This window comes from Hydra vulgaris, chromosome 01, assembly GCF_038396675.1.
Source record: "Hydra vulgaris chromosome 01, alternate assembly HydraT2T_AEP".
NCBI classification, from domain to species: Eukaryota; Metazoa; Cnidaria; class Hydrozoa; order Anthoathecata; family Hydridae; genus Hydra; species Hydra vulgaris.
The window spans coordinates 32,242,440-32,260,532 of NC_088920.1; the positions used below are offsets into that span (position 1 = coordinate 32,242,440).

Here is an 18,093-nt window from a genome sequence, read left to right on the forward strand (position 1 = left end):
CATATACAACAGTAACTGGTTAAAAATCAAATTTATCATTTTCTACACTTTTAGAAAGTTAAAATTTAGGCTCAGTTTTAAGGCAAGTGTTTAACTATTTTTCTTTTTTTTTTTTTTTTAATTAATACAAAATATTAAAAGGAAATAAAAATATATTTAAATAAAAACAACACAAAAATAAGCTAGCGCATTATTTTTTAAGTATGGCAAACGTAACTTCCTACAATTTTTTTAATTTACCATTCTCCAACTATTTCGAATATATTGATTCAATATAAATATATTTAAAAAAATGATTACCTTTAACACCATGAAAGTTTATCAAAGACACTTGATAATAAATAAACAGCAAGTGTTAAAGTCAAATAAATAATAATATTAATGATGATGTACTGACAGCACTAAGCTGTAAATGGTAAGAAATGTACAAATAAAGTTTTTATTTGGATTTTAACATGTGACTTGTGTTGTTACTTCTTTAAAAAAAGATTTGTTTAAATAAACTCATTTTTTTGAATACACTAGATTTTTTGTTAATATATATTTTAATACGTTTTTTTTTTATTATTTCTTAGGTATACAACACGATGCCATACCTTTATTTTTTCTTTCAAATGAAAACTTAGTATTCGTTTTTTATTCAGCAGCAATATTGTAGAGAGAAAATATTGACGTGATTAATTGCTATTATTTAAGGATTAGCATGGCATAAAAATTGTATTATTTAATTTGTAAAAAAATTACGTAAAGAGATCAGTTGATATAAAAAATGTTTAAATGGTTGCAGCGTGAAAAATTTACTCAAAATTTATCAAGAAGATCCCTTCCCAATATACACAGTTCTGACATATGTCAATATGGTTATCAAAACAAATTAAACTGGAGTGAAGTTTATCCTTCAAATGAACCTATCAAAAAAAGCGAAAGCACGGCTAAACTTCTTGAAAAGATGGAAAAGTTTCAAATGATGCTCCAAACCGAGCTGTTTAAGGAGCTTAAATCGTTTGAAGGGCAACTTTACTTTAGTCCAAAAGCAAGGCTTAATCGTTGTGTGCCGAAATCTGAAAACGCTCAAAGATTAGATCGAGTTGCAAATAATATGCGACGTCATTCATCACCAGTGGTGCCAACAACTTTTGCTTCTTCAAACATTGAAGAATTTAAAAAAAAAGATTTTAATATTCCTAGTTTTTCTAATGTTCTAAAATTTAGTGAACGCAATAATAAATGCAAAAAAGATGACAACGAGGCTGTTGACAACATTGTTGACAACGTTGTTAACAAAGATTTTGACTGTTTTGATGCAATAAATTGCATTGAACACAAATATCAACACCAAAAACGTGAATACGAAAATGAATACAATTATAATAACGAAGATTTACGCGATAAAAAAGATGTGGTTCAAATTGTTAGTGAAAATAGTGGTTTAAAGTTGCGCAGAGCGTCTTCACCTGGATTTCTTGGAATTAAGCTAAAAAACGAACAACAAAAAAGTACAAGTTTACCACAAGTTCTTGTAGAAAATAACAACAACGAATTCACATCTCTTACTTTTGACGATTTTTAATGACACGTCATAGCCGCTGTTTTGTTAGTCATTGCCGCGGACTTGTTCTACTACATAGAAAATAAAAAGGAAAAGTATGGTAGGAAAAGACGAAAAATTTTAGACTAAAATTTCTTTTTTTGTTTTGTTTTTTAAACTCTTCTTCTCTCTTAGTAAATTAAAACTTTATCCTTATCTAGTAAAGTCTTCTGAGTCCCGAGCAATTTTAGAAGAGATTGGTTTCTCAACGTGGATATTTTTTAGAGTTGAGTTTGAGTGATTCATTTTTATGTTTTAGAGATAAAAATCAAATAAAAAAGTTCAAGTTAAGCATTTTAATATTCGAAAGAAAATTCTTTGTTGTTTATTTTTGTATATTAATTGTAAGGTGCAATATTCCTTTTAATAGCATTGAATTTATTTAAGAGAGAACTCTAATAAATCTATTTATTCAACGTAATATATAACTGGTATATATAACTTAGTATATTATAACTTAATATTTTATAGAAAATAAAAAATTGCAATGATCCGTTGATTTATTTTTTAATCTAATTAGTTTTCTTAGATTAATGTGGCTCAACGGTTAAAAAAACAACTTCTTCATTTTAAAGATAAAATAAAGATGTTTCCAAATAACTTTAAATGAAAAGAATTATCATTTTTTCAACAAACACATTCCAAAATGTTATTAAAAACTTTTTTGCTTTGCTGAGTCAGAAAAAATAAGTAAAATATAAACACACTTTAAAACTTTATAACTCCGAAAATATACATCCAATGAACTTAAAAGTTTCAGAATATCTTTATGATTCCAACTCAAAGGGACTGTAATGGCGGATTAAAGCTATCCAAGCCAAAAAAAAAAGTCAATTTTTTTATTTTTATACCACCTTATCAACAACTTTTCAAACTCCTTCCCCATCTTCTCCATAAAAATCAGATTTATATGCCGAAAAAAAATAATATTATAAATAGACTAGTTTACAATTAAAACAAAAAAGTGATTTGAATTAATATGTTTAGATAAAAAAATTATTCAAATTTTAACTTGAGAGAACATTTCAAATAAATGTAGCCATTTAAAATTACATATGCTTACTCTGGACAAAAAGGGGATAAAAGTAAAAGGTATAGAAGACAAAATTATTAAACTTTTAACTTATGAACATATTTCCAGTTCCAAGGGCTTACTCAGAACAAATAAAGGGTTTAAGGGTTCACAAAAATGTGTACGCTAGGGTGCAGATACATTGATGTTGAAAAACATCAATTTGTTTATAATTTCGCTTCATTTGAGAACCATCATAACATACTTTAGAAAAACTATTTTTTTATAATATTAGGGACCCGTTTAATTTTCAAAGGTCTTGGGGCAGATACCTTAAGATAATTCTTTTTTTTTTTTTTTTTTTTTTTTTTTATTTATTACAATATTTATGATACAGATGCAAAAATATATATATATAAAAAAAAGTTAACAAGTCAAGATATCTTTAAGAAGTAATTAATAAAAATAAATATAAAGAACGCGGATACACAAAGAAGACCATCAGGTCTTGTAACAGAGAAACCGCTATTGAAAATATTAGAACGTTTTTTGTTTTGTTTTTATTATTATTATTATTTTTTTAATGGTTATTTCCTTTTGTTATGGTGTTTACGGGTTGCATCAATCAAATTACTATGTCTTCCGAACAGCTGACTCAAGCGAACAATGATGTCCATAATTTACTAAATAAATCACTTGCGCACACTGAATCTAATTTGCCGAAAATAATCACTGAATCTTAATTTTCGCTATATATTATTCATTATATATCACTGAATATAATCAATATAACTTAATTTCATTTCCAGACTGAATATAATGCATTTCCAGATTGTTCAAAAAGTTGTGCAAAAGGACCTAGATAGCCATTATCGTTATGTGTTATCGCTGTGTGTTAAGCCAAGTAACCAAATTTCCGTTTACACCAAGCCACTGCCAAATACATAAATAAACGTTTACGCTTCTGAAGACAAAAACGCTAAACCGATACCAAAGGATGGTTCACCTCCAAACGTAGCCAACATACATATATTGGCAGATACGCATACATTTATTATTTTTTATTTTTTTTTCTTATACATATATATTTTAATATTTTTGTATATATTTTTTTATTATTATTATTATTTTTTTTCAATGTTTTTATTCTTGTTATTTATTTATTTTTGTTCAATTTTTTTTATTACAAAATTAGATTTAATAATAAAAGTAAATAAAGTTCGTAATATAATATTATAAATTAAAATAAAAATAAACATAAAATATTACAATAGAAGAGTTTTAAAACTTAAAAACTAAAACGTGTTAAATGATTGCTTGTTGATAAAAAATAAAATAAGTAATTATATAAAAAAGAATATACACTAAATATATACATACACTAATATAGATAAGGGATTTTCAAAAATTTGAAAGTAGATTAGTATATTTTCAGTTGAAAAAACGAGTTTTTTAAGATTTTGTTTAAAAGAATCAAAATTACATTCTTGAGAAAAATCTTTAGAAGTATTTAGAAATATACTATTCCATTAAAATGGTCCGCGAAATGAAATAAAATATTTTCCAAAATTAGTTTGAGAAAATGGTTATCGAATTAAATTATCGTTTCTTAAAATATATTTATTTCTATCTCTTTGTAAATACAAGTTACGAAAAGAAACGGGTGATAGATGGGTCTTGCATTTATACATAAAACGAAGAATATTAAAAACATTTAACTCATATATATTGAGTGCTTTCATATCATATAAAAGAGGCTTAGCGTGAGCAAAACGGTCCTTGAAATTTATAAGGCTTCCGTTGCCGATAGAGAGGTTTAAGTTTACTTTTATACGTGCTACCCCAAGCAATGTTTGCATAGTTAATATGGCAATGAATTAGCGAATAATATAATTGAATTAAGGTGTGTTTATCCAGAACGTTTCTTATTTTGTATAAAATGCCTATACTCTTTGAAATTTTATTGCACAAGTTAGCAATGTGGCTTTTCCAATTAAGATTTTCATCAATATATACACCTAAAAGTCACTAAAACTCTTTTAATAATTATGTTATAGATAAAAAGTGTAAAAATATTTTTATGAGAAAGAAATAAGTTAGAATCATCAGTAAACATAATTGTCATTTGGTTAGAAGCTTTTGGTAGATCATTAATATATATTAGAAATAGGAGGGGTCCTAATATGGATCCTTGAGGAACTCCACATGAAATATTTAACAAATTAGATGATACGTTATCATCCGCATTAACAAATTGTTTCCGATTATTTAGGTAACTTTTTAGCCAAGTTAATGTATTTCCAGTAATTCCGTACCACTCCAACTTTTTAAAAAGAATTTTGTTATCAATAGTATCAAAAGCTTTTGCTAAGTCAATGAAAACAACTAAAGTAAATTGAGAATTTTCGAATGAGTCAGATATATTTCTTGTAAATTGTAGAATGGCATGTTCAGTGGAGTTGTTTTTTGGAATCCATATTGATTGCTGTATAATAAATTGTTTAAAGGAAGATGATTATAAATTTTATTGTACAAAATTCTTTCTAAAACTTTAGAGAATACAGAAAGTAGTGAAAATTGGACGATTGTTACTTATATTCTAATTGTCACCACCTTTTAATATTGGTATGACTTTTGCTAATTTTAGAGCTTGCGGAAAAGTCATGCCTAATTGATATTGAAAAAATCTTAAAGAGTATATCTTTTAAAACATCAAATGAACTTATAATAATGTTGCCGTTAATACCATCAGGGCCTACTGCTTTGTTAGATTTCAACATTTTAAAGCCAATTTCAAACTCTTCAAAAGATAATTCAAAAGAGTTCAAGTAAGAGTTTAAAAGGAAACATAGATCATTCATTAAACCGCTTGCTATAGGAATGTTTTTTTGCAAAATTTGGTCCTACAGACACAAAATATTTGTTAAACTTCCGTAATTTGTCTTTTATCATAAAAAAATTTATTATTATGTTTAACCATGTTTGGCAAAGGGTGAGATGTACATTTTTTGCTGCCAGTAATTTCTCTTTTATAAACCAAGTGCGTTTAAAATTTAATTTATATTTATCAAGTAAATTTAAATTTTTTTTTTTTTTTTTTTTTTGAGGCTTTCAAAAAGTTTAGCGCAATTTTTATATATAATTTGGATTATACTTTCGGAGATATTTCCGCCACGTGCTTGCGGACTTCTTAGTGGCATACTTAAATCGTTTATTTGGCTGCTAAATATTTCTTTGATTTTTTTTTTTAACCAGTCTTTATTTCATGAATTGGTTACATTTTGCGCTGTTGTATTCTTTCTAAGTATACTGTTTGTATACTATTTTGTACCGGAAACGAAAAAGCTCACTCTAGAAGAAATAGAACATTACTATATAATTTTTCGTGGCTTTCGAAATTATTTGTTTTAAATAATAAAAAATATTTGTCTGCTATCTATTCCCATGCAAATGTTATTAGAGTTGCTCGATTTCGAATATAGTTATCAAAACGTTGCTAAAGTGTATTTTGTTTTTTTTTACTACTTAAACAAAGAATGCTTTCATGCTTGTATTCTTTAAAACAATTTTTAAGGAGATGCACAACAATTTTAAATAATTATTATCCTGATAACATATTTAACATTTTAAAAATTGCAATATTATTTTGGCTAATAATTATCATGTTTTTACAACGGCTAGTTTTTAAATTTTAACCTAGTTCTCACTTTTTTTTAATATTAATAAACTATTTATCCTATCATGTTTTTATAACGGCTAGCTTTTAAATTTAACTCAGTTCTCAATTTTTTTTTTTTTTTACATCTAAATTAAAATTTGTCGTAGACTGTAATTGGATTTATACCTGTTATATATCTTTTGATTTTTTTATATTTATTGTGTACATTCTAACATGGACTCTAATAAATTCAATGTCTCATTATTTTGCAATATCAGTAAAAAGTTGTAAGGCAAGTTTTTTTACGGTTTTTTATTCTATTATGCTTGAATCGGTTGATAATATTTGATTATTAAATTATTTTTTTATTTTAACAATTATTATACTAAAAACTCCGATTTTGATAATTTAGATAACAAATTTATTCAGTATGAAAAAAGGTCCACCTTAAAATAAAACCTCCTAGTAGAAAGAAATTTAAATTTAGCTCGTGTTTGTGACTAGTTCTGAGGAAACCTGCCTCGTATCATTATGATACATTTTAGGTCGTTTTTTTCACTAAGAAGGTCTATCAAATTGTAAAGTAATAAATCTTTTTGCAACTTGCAACGCGCCAAAAGTTTTTTCAGAGATGTATTTTTATCGACTTGATTTGATTTCTTTAAATTAATTTTGTCAGCGATTTTCCGTCTGTAAAATTTTTTTCCTGACTTGTGTTGTGCAATTACTTTTGTCACCCAATTTTTTTGCATCATATATTTTGCGGTCCTCTAAAACAAGTTAAAACGAGCTGGCGGACTCAAATTATATTTTGGTTTTTCTTATCAATAAAAAATTGACCTCCTTAAATCTGCCTCCTTTTGTAAATGACTTCAAAATGCCCAAAAATAGGAGTACGGCATTGTCTCAATAAACGCTGTTTATAATAGAATGTCATAAGCTCTCCTCAAATACTATAATATTTCAAGGTGATGTATCTTAAGCACTCTACGATGTTCTTGCTCAAATTTGATGGGAGGAAATTGAATATTGTCACGGAAACTTATAGGGTAACCTAGGGCAAAGCGAGACACTTTCAGGGAGAATGTTCATAACTTGAGAAGAATCACGTTTCACAACAAGAAATTTTGCAGACCACTTGCACATTATGTGTCAGATGATCTCTTAAATATTTGTGGTGATAGGTTGTTGCATTGGTACATAATTAAATTCAAAATGTCAACAACTACCCTGTCTTACTTTCCCCAAAACCTGGGGCAAAGTAAGACAGAGTTCATTTGACGAAAAAACTAAGCAAAAATATAGTTTTCGAAAAGATAAAAGCAGACTTTCGATAAATTCAATCTGATTAAATATAAGAATGCTAATAAAAATACAAAGGTATCATTTTATAATGTAATTTCTCTAATGCAACTCAAAATATATGAATATATTAATAAATTTGCTTGCATAAAAAACAAATATTATCTAAAACAAAAAACACAACATATTGTGTTTTTTATAACAACTTTAAAATAAGAGACAAACATACTAAAATAGTAATTTTATAAATCATAAAATGTATTAAAATTATAAATAGAATTTATAAATTATCATATTTTTTTTAAGGTTTAGAGTAATTTCCATGTATTCAAGACTTTTTTGATTTTCAACACGCATTTTTTTAACATGAAAAAATAAATCATATATACCCAAGAAGATTTTCAAGTAACAATTATATTCAACCAAAAACATATTATTCTGCGACTAAGTTCTCAATTGCAATCAGAGGACCTAAATTATGGAACACGCTATTGGATAATGAGTTAAAAAACAATTTCTTTTCTTGACTAATTTAAAAATAAAAAATAAAAATAAACTTTCGATAATAATAATGAACGGGACTTCTTCTGAAACTTTTAAATAGGAGTAATCACTTATTTTTTTTACTTTTTATTTACTTTATTTTTCCTCATATTTATTTTTGATTTTAATCTGAAACTTTACCTTTATTTTATTTTCTTTTTTTATCTCTTTTTTATTTATTTTTATATTTCTCTATATATATATATATATATATATATATATATATATATATATATATATATATATCTCAATATATATATATCTCAATATATATATATATATATATATATATATATATATATATATATATATATATATATATATATATATATATATATATATATATATGTTATTTATATTCTTTTTTTAAAGGGGCTTGGCGATAAGACTGAATTTGTCTTCTTCTAGCCCCAGCCGTGTATATATTCAAGTCTAATTTTGTAAATATTTTCTTTATGACGAAATAAAATAATAATAATCACAATTAAAACTTAACTTATGACTTAAACAGTAAACTACAATTTTTATTCTTTTACAATTTCAAAAATGTTATTTTGAAAACCGTCTTACATCTGTGATCTTATCTTCCTGACAAGGATTTAGATCTGAAGCATGTCGCCAAATTTCTTTTACGCACTTTAATACGTCCTCTTTTTTATTTATAATTTTTTTTTTCTTTAATTGCTTAACCAGAAACAAACAAAAAGTAAATGACAATAGCTATTTAGACAATTACTTTATTATTGTAGTGGAATTGCAGTACACCTATTTAGGCATTTTGAGCGGTCCAGTTTAGTTTTGCTCATTGGTTAATTAGTAGACCATTAACTTTTTAATATGTTATGTGTCATCTAGCTACCCTTGTTTACTTAGTGAACCATTAGTGGCTGCTGCTATAGCTGGTCAGTTAATACTTTGGTCAGTTAATAACTAGCTGGTCAATTAATAACTTTCTGACTCGTTAATTGTGACTAGTCATCGGCTAGCCACTTTTGTAACAGAAACAGCCTGTAGCAATATTAAAAAACTGTTAATGTTGTAGCATAAATGTTGGTATTATTCACTCTCATGGCAAAGGACTTAAAATAAAAAGTAAAGACAAACCTTTCATAATATTCTTGACAATATCTTTTACTAAACAGTAGACAGCAGACAGTTGATATGTTAATTGCATTAAAGTTTAAAAGTATAAACAAAAAACAGAAATTTTGTATTGTACAAAGTAGTTGTTATTGATTTGCTATTGTTTATTGATATATTGTGTCTAAGTTTCATATTTATTTTTTTTAAATTAGTATCTAAAAAGAGTTTTTTAATTAAATCTGGAAAAAAAGCTACTTATATCAATGTCATAAATTAACTGAGGAATTTATTAACTAGTTTATTAAATTCTTTATATATACCTTCCAAATATTATTAAAAATTGTTGAGGATACCTTTTTAGCTACTCAAATTGAAAGTAAATGTTAAACTTAATAACTGAAGAAAATGTTAAATTTAATTTTCAATTTTTTGATCTTTTCTGTCATATATTTTATTGCTTTAGTTTGGAGTTCTGGAAATAAAAAAAATTGTAACTTTAAGGTATGCTATAGTATAATATTTAGCTATACTAAAGCTTCTAACCGTTTTTTTTAATATTTTGTATAAAAATATCAAAAGAGTTCTATGCCATACAGTCTGCTTCAAGTATAATTTAGTGCATACGCATTGTACCTCAAAATTTATTTTGGAGTTGTGAATTTCAAAAGCTTGTTTTAAAATCAATCTGAGAAAAAATCTATATTTAAAGTACAATCACAATAATAATAAACAAAGAAATATGTTTTATCTAAAGAGATTCTTATTTAATGGAAGTAGTATTTATTTAGTATTGTGTGTGTATTGTTTGGATTCAGCTGATGGTGTTTTATTATTTCATCAGATTACCATACATTCATTTTCATTCATTTGGATATTTTTTAGTAAAAAATTATTAATAATAAAAGTAGTATTCAAGCACAAATACGGTTGCCTTACTATTTTAGATAAATATCCATTTTTAGCAAACTAAACCGATAAAAAAATTTACTACCTTAATGATTTGAGAATTATGGATCGTGAAGTAAAAAAACTGATGATTCTGGATGGCAGGTAAGGAAATATTACAGTTGGGTTGTCATCTACAGAAAAATACAGTAATCTTTTATTTATAAAAGATTACTGTATTTGTTTCTCCCTAGATATTTTACATTCAAAACATTACTATAAAGTAAAATAAACCTTTTTTAATTACTAGATCATTAGATAGAGCTCTAAGACTTTTTTTATAAAAAATATATATGAAAATCAAACAACTCTGCAAAAAAGTTATGAGATTTTAAGTAACAAATTTTTAATATATGGGTATCTTAATGAAACTGTGGTCAAAATTTAGTATTTCCTTATGTAAATTGCTATAACTTTGTAAATTTTTATCAAAACGACTAAAACTTGTTACCAAAAGTTAGATGTAAAGAATGAGAACATATTTTGATTACCCAAAAGCAACAGGACCATTGGGGTAGTAAATTTTATGAGTTTATTTTTTTCAATCAAAAGAGCTTTTTTAATCAAAATCTATTAACATTTTGTATAAAATTATAAAAAATACAACAATTTTTCATTCAAGCGACTATATACTAAACATTTTAGTTCTATATTAAACCTACAGAAATAAATCCATTTGGTATTTACTCTAATATAGAGTTGGTTTTCAGGGGTTTTGCTCACTTCTCGCCCACTTTTTACTAAGGCAAAAAATGTTGATATTTGCAGGATGACCTGGAATGACTTGGTATTTTTTAGCATGTAACACCAATTGCGGATACTTGTTTGAAAGTCACACTACTTGGTTTATTTATTTTGCATTTCACTCTACTTGCGGGTACTGTTTTGCAAATCACATCGAGGGTACATTTTTTGCAAGTTAAACCACTTGCTCTACCTATTTTGCAAGATACACCACTTACGATAATTTTTTTATATACATATAAGAAATATACATTTATATATTGTTTTATTTATTTATTTACAATATAATAATATCACATAAATAATGTTACTACAGTTTGTTACGTGTTTAATTTAAAATCAATATAGTCAGTTCCGTAAAATGTAGTTACTTAGGTCAGCCGTAAAACTTTGGGTTACTTGGGTCAAATTTTGAGGTCTTATTTAATGGGTAATTATGGATTTAATCTTTATGGTATTAATTCTACGGTGATTGTAAGTAAGTATATTATTTGTTTTAATGCTCTTTCGTCACAAAATCTTAGCAACACAACTTTAAAATTATTCAAAGTTGTTTACACTAAAATTGAATAAAATTTTATACCGTAAAACTTACTATTTAAAGATATTAAATATTTTTTATAGTAGCATTATAGGAAGTAAAGGTATATATCAAATTTACTAGTGCAATATCATAACTGTAATAGTTGAGTTGATTAAGTAAAAATGATTTTTTTAAGAAATGAGGCCTTCGGGGTAACTTGGGTCAACATCTGTTCTAAATTTTTAAAACAGATGTTTTGTAATAATAATTTACAAAAACATTTACTTATACTTGTTCAGATTTGAATTGTTAAGTTGTGATTGGCAGTTGAGTCGGAATTGTTTTTTAAATAATTTGCCACTTATTATTTTCTAAATGATTTTGGCCTGGTGTAGACGACCATGGCCTGGTATAGTTAGCTTAGTATAGATCTTCCATTTTTAATAAAGTCCTAATAGAAAACTAGATTTCATTGACCCATAATTTTTGATAACGTCCTAATCTAGAAAACTAGATTTAAATGACGAGCAAATAGAACAGCCAGCCAGCTTTGGGTACCGTTAAGTACGTTTGTAAAATTTTGTGTTTTAACCACTTTTAACCGCTGCCTAATTCTAGCCACCTACATCATCATTATTTTGTGTCTTTACAAAAATAATTAAATGTAAAACTATTTCATTTTTAGATGCAGAGGAAGTACATTAGACAGGTGAAAAACAATGTTCCAATTGTTTTTATAGAATGATTGAGAAGGCTTTGGGGCCATCCATAAAGTACGTACGCAGGTATGGGGGGAGGGGTTTACCAAAAAGCGTACGAATTCGTACAAGGGGTGGGGGGTGTTAAAGACAGTGAGTACGTACGCGGTTTGATTATCTCTCCTATAAAAAATCAGTATTATATTTTCTTTTTCTAAATTCGGTCACAACTCTTTTTTATATCTCTTTATAAATAATAAGAGAAATAGAAATCGAGAGATAATTGTTCCAAATAATGTTTTTTATTTTTTGCAAACTAATTTGATTGGAAGCGAGATGAGAAGCAAAAAGAGGTTAAATAAAAGCATTTTATTTTTAATTACGCAACGTGGTTCATTTCTCTTAAATGAATTTAATATTTTTATTTTTAAATATAATAAAAAATAAGCTAATATTATGATAAAATTGCTTTTAAGATTGGGGTTTTTAGTCCATTAAACGAATTTAAAGCTCCCCTTTTAAATGAATTCTAAGAATTTAAAAAAGGGTTTTAAGGCAAAAATACTTTTCTCTTAAAAAAACGATGACTATAATTGTAAAAAATAGTTATTTTAATGCAGATAGAAACCAATACTTTTTATTATGCAAGCAAGAGCAATTAATTTGAGTTAACAGCAAAACGATAGCAATAAAAACTTTTTCATTCTATTCGAAAACTGAAAACACCAAATTAGAAAGAAAAATATATATATTTATTATTACCAAGATGCCGCACAGATTTGTAGAGAATGGGAAAAAATATCTTCAATTCATTGAGTTGTATAAAAAAGCGTATTCAACGCTTGAAAAACAAAAGCAATATCAGCACACACAGGAGTTGTGGAATGTAGTAAAAAATGATTAATCCTTGTATGAAAAAAAAGTAAACGAGTTAAAAGTGAAAGCAACAAAATCGAAAGGATCAATTATGTCATTCTGGGGAAATGCCTTTTCACCACCTCGCAAAAAAAAAAAAAAGATATTCATCCAATGCCGTCTTCATCAAATGAAACGCCAAGTTCTCTAAATGCAACTATGATAGAGCCTGCAAGCATTGAACTTGGTAAGCTAATTTCTGTAATATTTTAAAACATTTTCTATACATTGAGTTCAACCAAATTATAAATCAAACTATATCGTACGACTATAGAGCAGTCACATAAACTTATTATTAGCCACTAGACTTATTTTCTAAATCCAAAATAAATCGATTAGTATCAACTGCCAAGAATTTATAATCATTTTTCAGTATTTTTTAATTTAGATTTAACATCCAACAACAAGAAAAGAGAAAATCCGGCACAAATTAGGAGTCGAACAAAAATCTTAGATCTTGAATCGCAACATTCATCCTTGATAATCGTACGCGACTCTGGTTTGTCTACCGTATCAAAGGAACAAATAAACACTGTGAAAGAAAGCATAAGAAAAGAAAATACAAAATTGGACAGGTAAAATAATTTAATTGTATATAATTTCTTTATTAAACATTTCGTTTTATAATGTCTAACTATCAGGTTTCTAGTAAATATCAAGAGGTATATTAAACAGCGCTTAATTGTGCGTATAGAAAAGCGTCTTGGGCAAAAAAACATTTTTCAGACAGAAATTTTCATAATCTTTTTGTCAATAATAATTTCTAGTTTGAAATAAGAATTTGCGTACTTTTTCTTTTGCAACATCAGCCAAAGTTCGCAAAACCTTAAGTATAGAAGTTTTTATAATGAACTCAAAGATTTTCAGAAATTTTGTTTTCAGATTGATTCGTGAATCGGCTCGTCAAAGAAAACGAAGACAAAAACTTAAAGAGAGTATCGAGACTGTGTGTCAGAACGACCCTGACGCGTCAAGTACCTTGAAACAGTTTATTCGAAACCATCCTGGACGACCGCGTCTTGAAGTTGATCAACCAGAGCTTATATTAGCAATTATAAAAATTGTGCAGAACTCATCAGCAGCTGACAAAAGTCGAAGAACAAACTGCCTTCGTAGCATCTCCATTTTGGATGACCTTCAGACAGAGTTGACAAAAATAGGCTTTACCTTGAGTAGGAGTGGTTTGTACCTTCGTCTTTTACCACGACGTGGAAACACTTCTGAAGGAAAAAAACATGTCAACGCGGTTCCAGTGAAGCTATTACGTCCAGAAAACTTAATGCAAAAAAAAACAACGATAAAATGTTTGCAAAGTCATTTTCATTTCCAACGATGATAAAGCCAGGGTTCCATTGGGTCTTGCTGCAGCCTTCAGGCGCCGTTGCTGATGCATATGGAATACAAAGTCAAACTCATGGATCATGACTTTGTTGTTGGCCCACAGCACAAATTGATCCCATCAGTGTATGTGAAGTTAACAAAACTGGAAATGTATCTTACAGTGGGGACACTTTCATACGCATAAGAAGTGGGAAACACGATACATCAAATGCTTTTACACATGCTTTTGATGTTAGAGAGCTTTTTAAAACCAAGTTGGTTGAACGTAGACCAATTATGTTGATGGAGCTCAGGATGAGGCACCATTTTAGCCCAAGTTTGGGAGAAAACAGTCATTGATGGGTATCCTGTTCATTGCCAGGCTGTACCAGTTGGAAAAGCATATAAACCACCTACTCCTAATCCTGTTTGGGTAGAAAAACATTGTCAGCAATCGCGATATAGCCTTCAAATCGTAAAATGCCAAGACAAGTCATGCTGCACACCATTTCAAACAAACTGGATGAAAAACCTCCCCCAACGTTTCATTCCATTTCCAGCCATTTACGAATATTGCGAGAATGGTTATAAAGCAATAGAGCCGTATACATATTTTAAGAACGTATCAAACCAATCAACATTTGCACCACTGACACATCGCGTTTTGCAACATGATATACCTACGAAGGATTAAAATACAAAACAATACCATTTTATCTGTATTGCCCATCGATGAAAGAAAAGCTATCAAACGGAGTTTGCGTTAACTGCAATAAATACTGGCCAAGTGAGGCTGCAATGAAACGGCATAAAAAAGCACATAAAAAACAAAAAAAAACGATTGAATTGGAGAGTGAGGAGAGTGGAAGTGAAAGTGAATATATTAATAAAAGTGAAGATGTCAGTGAGGAGGTTGGCGATAAAAGTATGGAAGCTGAGTTCATACCTGTATTTGATAATATGTTTGACTTATTTAAGTCACCATTTGCGGAAATATAAAATATAACATACTCGCAAGAATCCTTTTTTATAATATTATTCTTTATTTTTATTAATAACTTCCCGGTTTTTAATTAAGTACAGAGAAATGTCGAAATAACTAGATATTTTTTGGTTTTTAATGTTTTATAGCAGCCGTGGCGCAGTGGTTAGAGTATTGGGCTCGTAACCCAAGGGTTGGGGGTTCGATCCACGCTCAAAGTAAATAAACGTTATCGGTGAAGTTGGAAACTGAGAGCTAACTTAATAAATGATATTCTTCTTGTGGCGGTGCTCTTTGATAAGACCATTAGGACTTCTTAGAGCACCTAAATAGCTAAAAAAAAAAAGTTATGCATTCAGGAAGGGGGGCTTTATTTTGGAATAAATAATGCGTTCGTACGCAAGGGGAGGGGGTTGCCGAAAGCGTACAAGTGCGTACAAGGGGGGAGGGGGTTCAAAATCAGTACTTTTACTGCGTACGTACTTTATGGATGGCCCCTTTGTCAGAAATTAATATGGGAAAGTTAATTAGGAAAGCGGCAATTGAATTTAAGATAGCAAGAGAAACACTAAGAAGGTCATTTAAATGTAAAAAGTCTCTTAAATCTTATGACCGACCTTGTACACTTAGTAATGAAGAAGAAGCTACCATAGTTCAAAAATTACAAATTGCTTGTAATTGGGAATATCCATTAGACTGCCATGATTTGATGGAATGGGTCCAACAATATTTAGATAAAACTAAAAAAATATTAGGCAATTTAAAAATAATACTCTAGGAATTGTGCTATAGCTTTGTCAAAAAGCATGGCCTATTTTTACGGAACACATTACATATAAAAACACCAAGGGCTTCAGTCAATCACTCTGTAATAAATAAATACTTTGATGAAATAGAAGTATCACTTTAGGATGTTAATCCAGATAATATAGTAAACTATGATGAAACAAATTTGATTGACAATCTCACTTGTAAGAAAGACAAAATGAGGAAAAAAAAGGTAACTATAGTATTAGACCACAGTAAAACATCGATATCATTGATGGTGTCAGCAAGTGCATCAGGAAGGATATTGCCAATTTACACAGTTTACCAAGCTACACATCAGCATGATGCCTAGCGTAAAGAACTTCAATTCGACAGGAGCCAAAAATGAATGGAAATGAGAAACTTATGCGTAAATAGGTATTGAACTTATTTCATGAAATGAACTTTACTTGCTGGGTGTAATTTTTATAAGAAGTACATTTTGTTTGTTTATTTTGGTTTTATAAATATATTTTTGAATTCTGTACTTTTTCATGTCTTTGACAGACTTAGATGAATAACCAACCTAAGTAACCCCAAAATCAACTTAATTTAAGTCAGATACAAATGATTAAAAATCATGTCAATAATTTTATGCCACAATTTATATTTGTAGGAGATAAAAAGGTGTTAATATGATTATTATAATACATAATTACCAAACCTGCAGATATTACTTATTAAAAATTATTAGGTAAGATGTTTCATTTCTCTCATGATATAACATCAGCTGTAAGTTAGAAACTTTTCATACAAAAGTCAATTTCCAATACAAGATGAACGTTCTATCTTCGTTTTTTTTATTTACCTTTTTTACTCTACCGTTATACATGACAATTTTGATTTTCTGATACATAATTATTTGCATCCAGGGTCCAGTAAGAAGTTTTTCAAATACTGCCAGCACATACATTTGTTTTATGGCAGTTGTCTTCCAAAAAGATGTAAGCAGTAAACTTTGTAAACTTTGATACTTTACTGTTCCAACAGTGAAAAAATGTTTAAACTTGTTATAGTGTTTGGTAAAAATTAAATAAGTATGGAACATTATGTTAAGACAGTTGCTACGATACCTCAGAATGATACATCGTGTTAGTCCGTTGTTGTCTAAATAATTAACAAATCTTCCTCCCTCATTTAATTCACATTTTTAACCTAGCAATTGCAATTTTAACTAACAACATTCTAAGTTTAAACATTATTTGTCCATACTTTTCTCTCTTATCTTTCTTTTGCCTTTTTTGTATTTATAAGATTGCGAATACGCCTACTGTAGTAAAATGCTTTGTAACCTTTGCTTCAGGTCTTTAATATTTGCTTGCTTTAGTGCTTTTAAAATTACTTGTTTATATTTAATACCTTAAAACTTTTAATTTAGCTCTTTAATTTAGCATGCATTAAAGCTATTTTATTTTGGTTTTTTTTATAAAAGAACTAGCTAACATTTAAGATAAAAATCACAACTTTTTATTATCTTTTTCTTTGGTTAAATTTTTTTTTTAAAGGCCTACTTAGTGGGTCTGAAATAAAGCTTGTGGATGTTAAAACTTCACTACTTATTGGAGATAATACATTATTATTTTTTGGCGGTATTACAACTGAAGAGCATGGTTGAGTGTAACGCTAACATAACGGTAAGTAAAAAAATTAGGCGTTATGCTTACTCTTGAGTAAGTAAAAACTATGTTTTAAGCCTTATGTTCCCAAAACTATTTGTATAATTGTTTATATATCGTGACGTTAGAATAATAGGGTTTTATCTCTCTTTTTTACTGTTAAGAGAATTTAACAAAATTTCTTATACTCTCTTAAACTTTTAAAATTAAAAGTTAAAATTAGTTAAATTCATTAAATTAAAAGATCAAAATATCAAAGTTGTTAAATTTATTGCTTAAAATGCACATTATTTATTATTTATTAAGTAATATAAACTGGTATAAGACAAAATAGCATATCGGTAGATAAGAATAATA

The 18,093-nt window shown here is 27.9% G+C and overlaps 1 protein-coding gene across 1 annotated transcript; it reads left to right on the forward strand.

The window, feature by feature from the left end:
• Window positions 1-300: 300 nt before the first annotated feature.
• Window positions 301-2,079, forward strand: LOC136075287 (uncharacterized). Its single transcript, XM_065787916.1, has 2 exons — window positions 301-415; window positions 576-2,079. Exon 2 carries the CDS (start codon window positions 770-772, stop codon window positions 1,568-1,570), a length of 801 nt encoding a protein of 266 aa, XP_065643988.1. The 5' UTR covers window positions 301-415; window positions 576-769; the 3' UTR covers window positions 1,571-2,079.
• The last annotated feature ends 16,014 nt before the right edge of the window (window positions 2,080-18,093 follow it).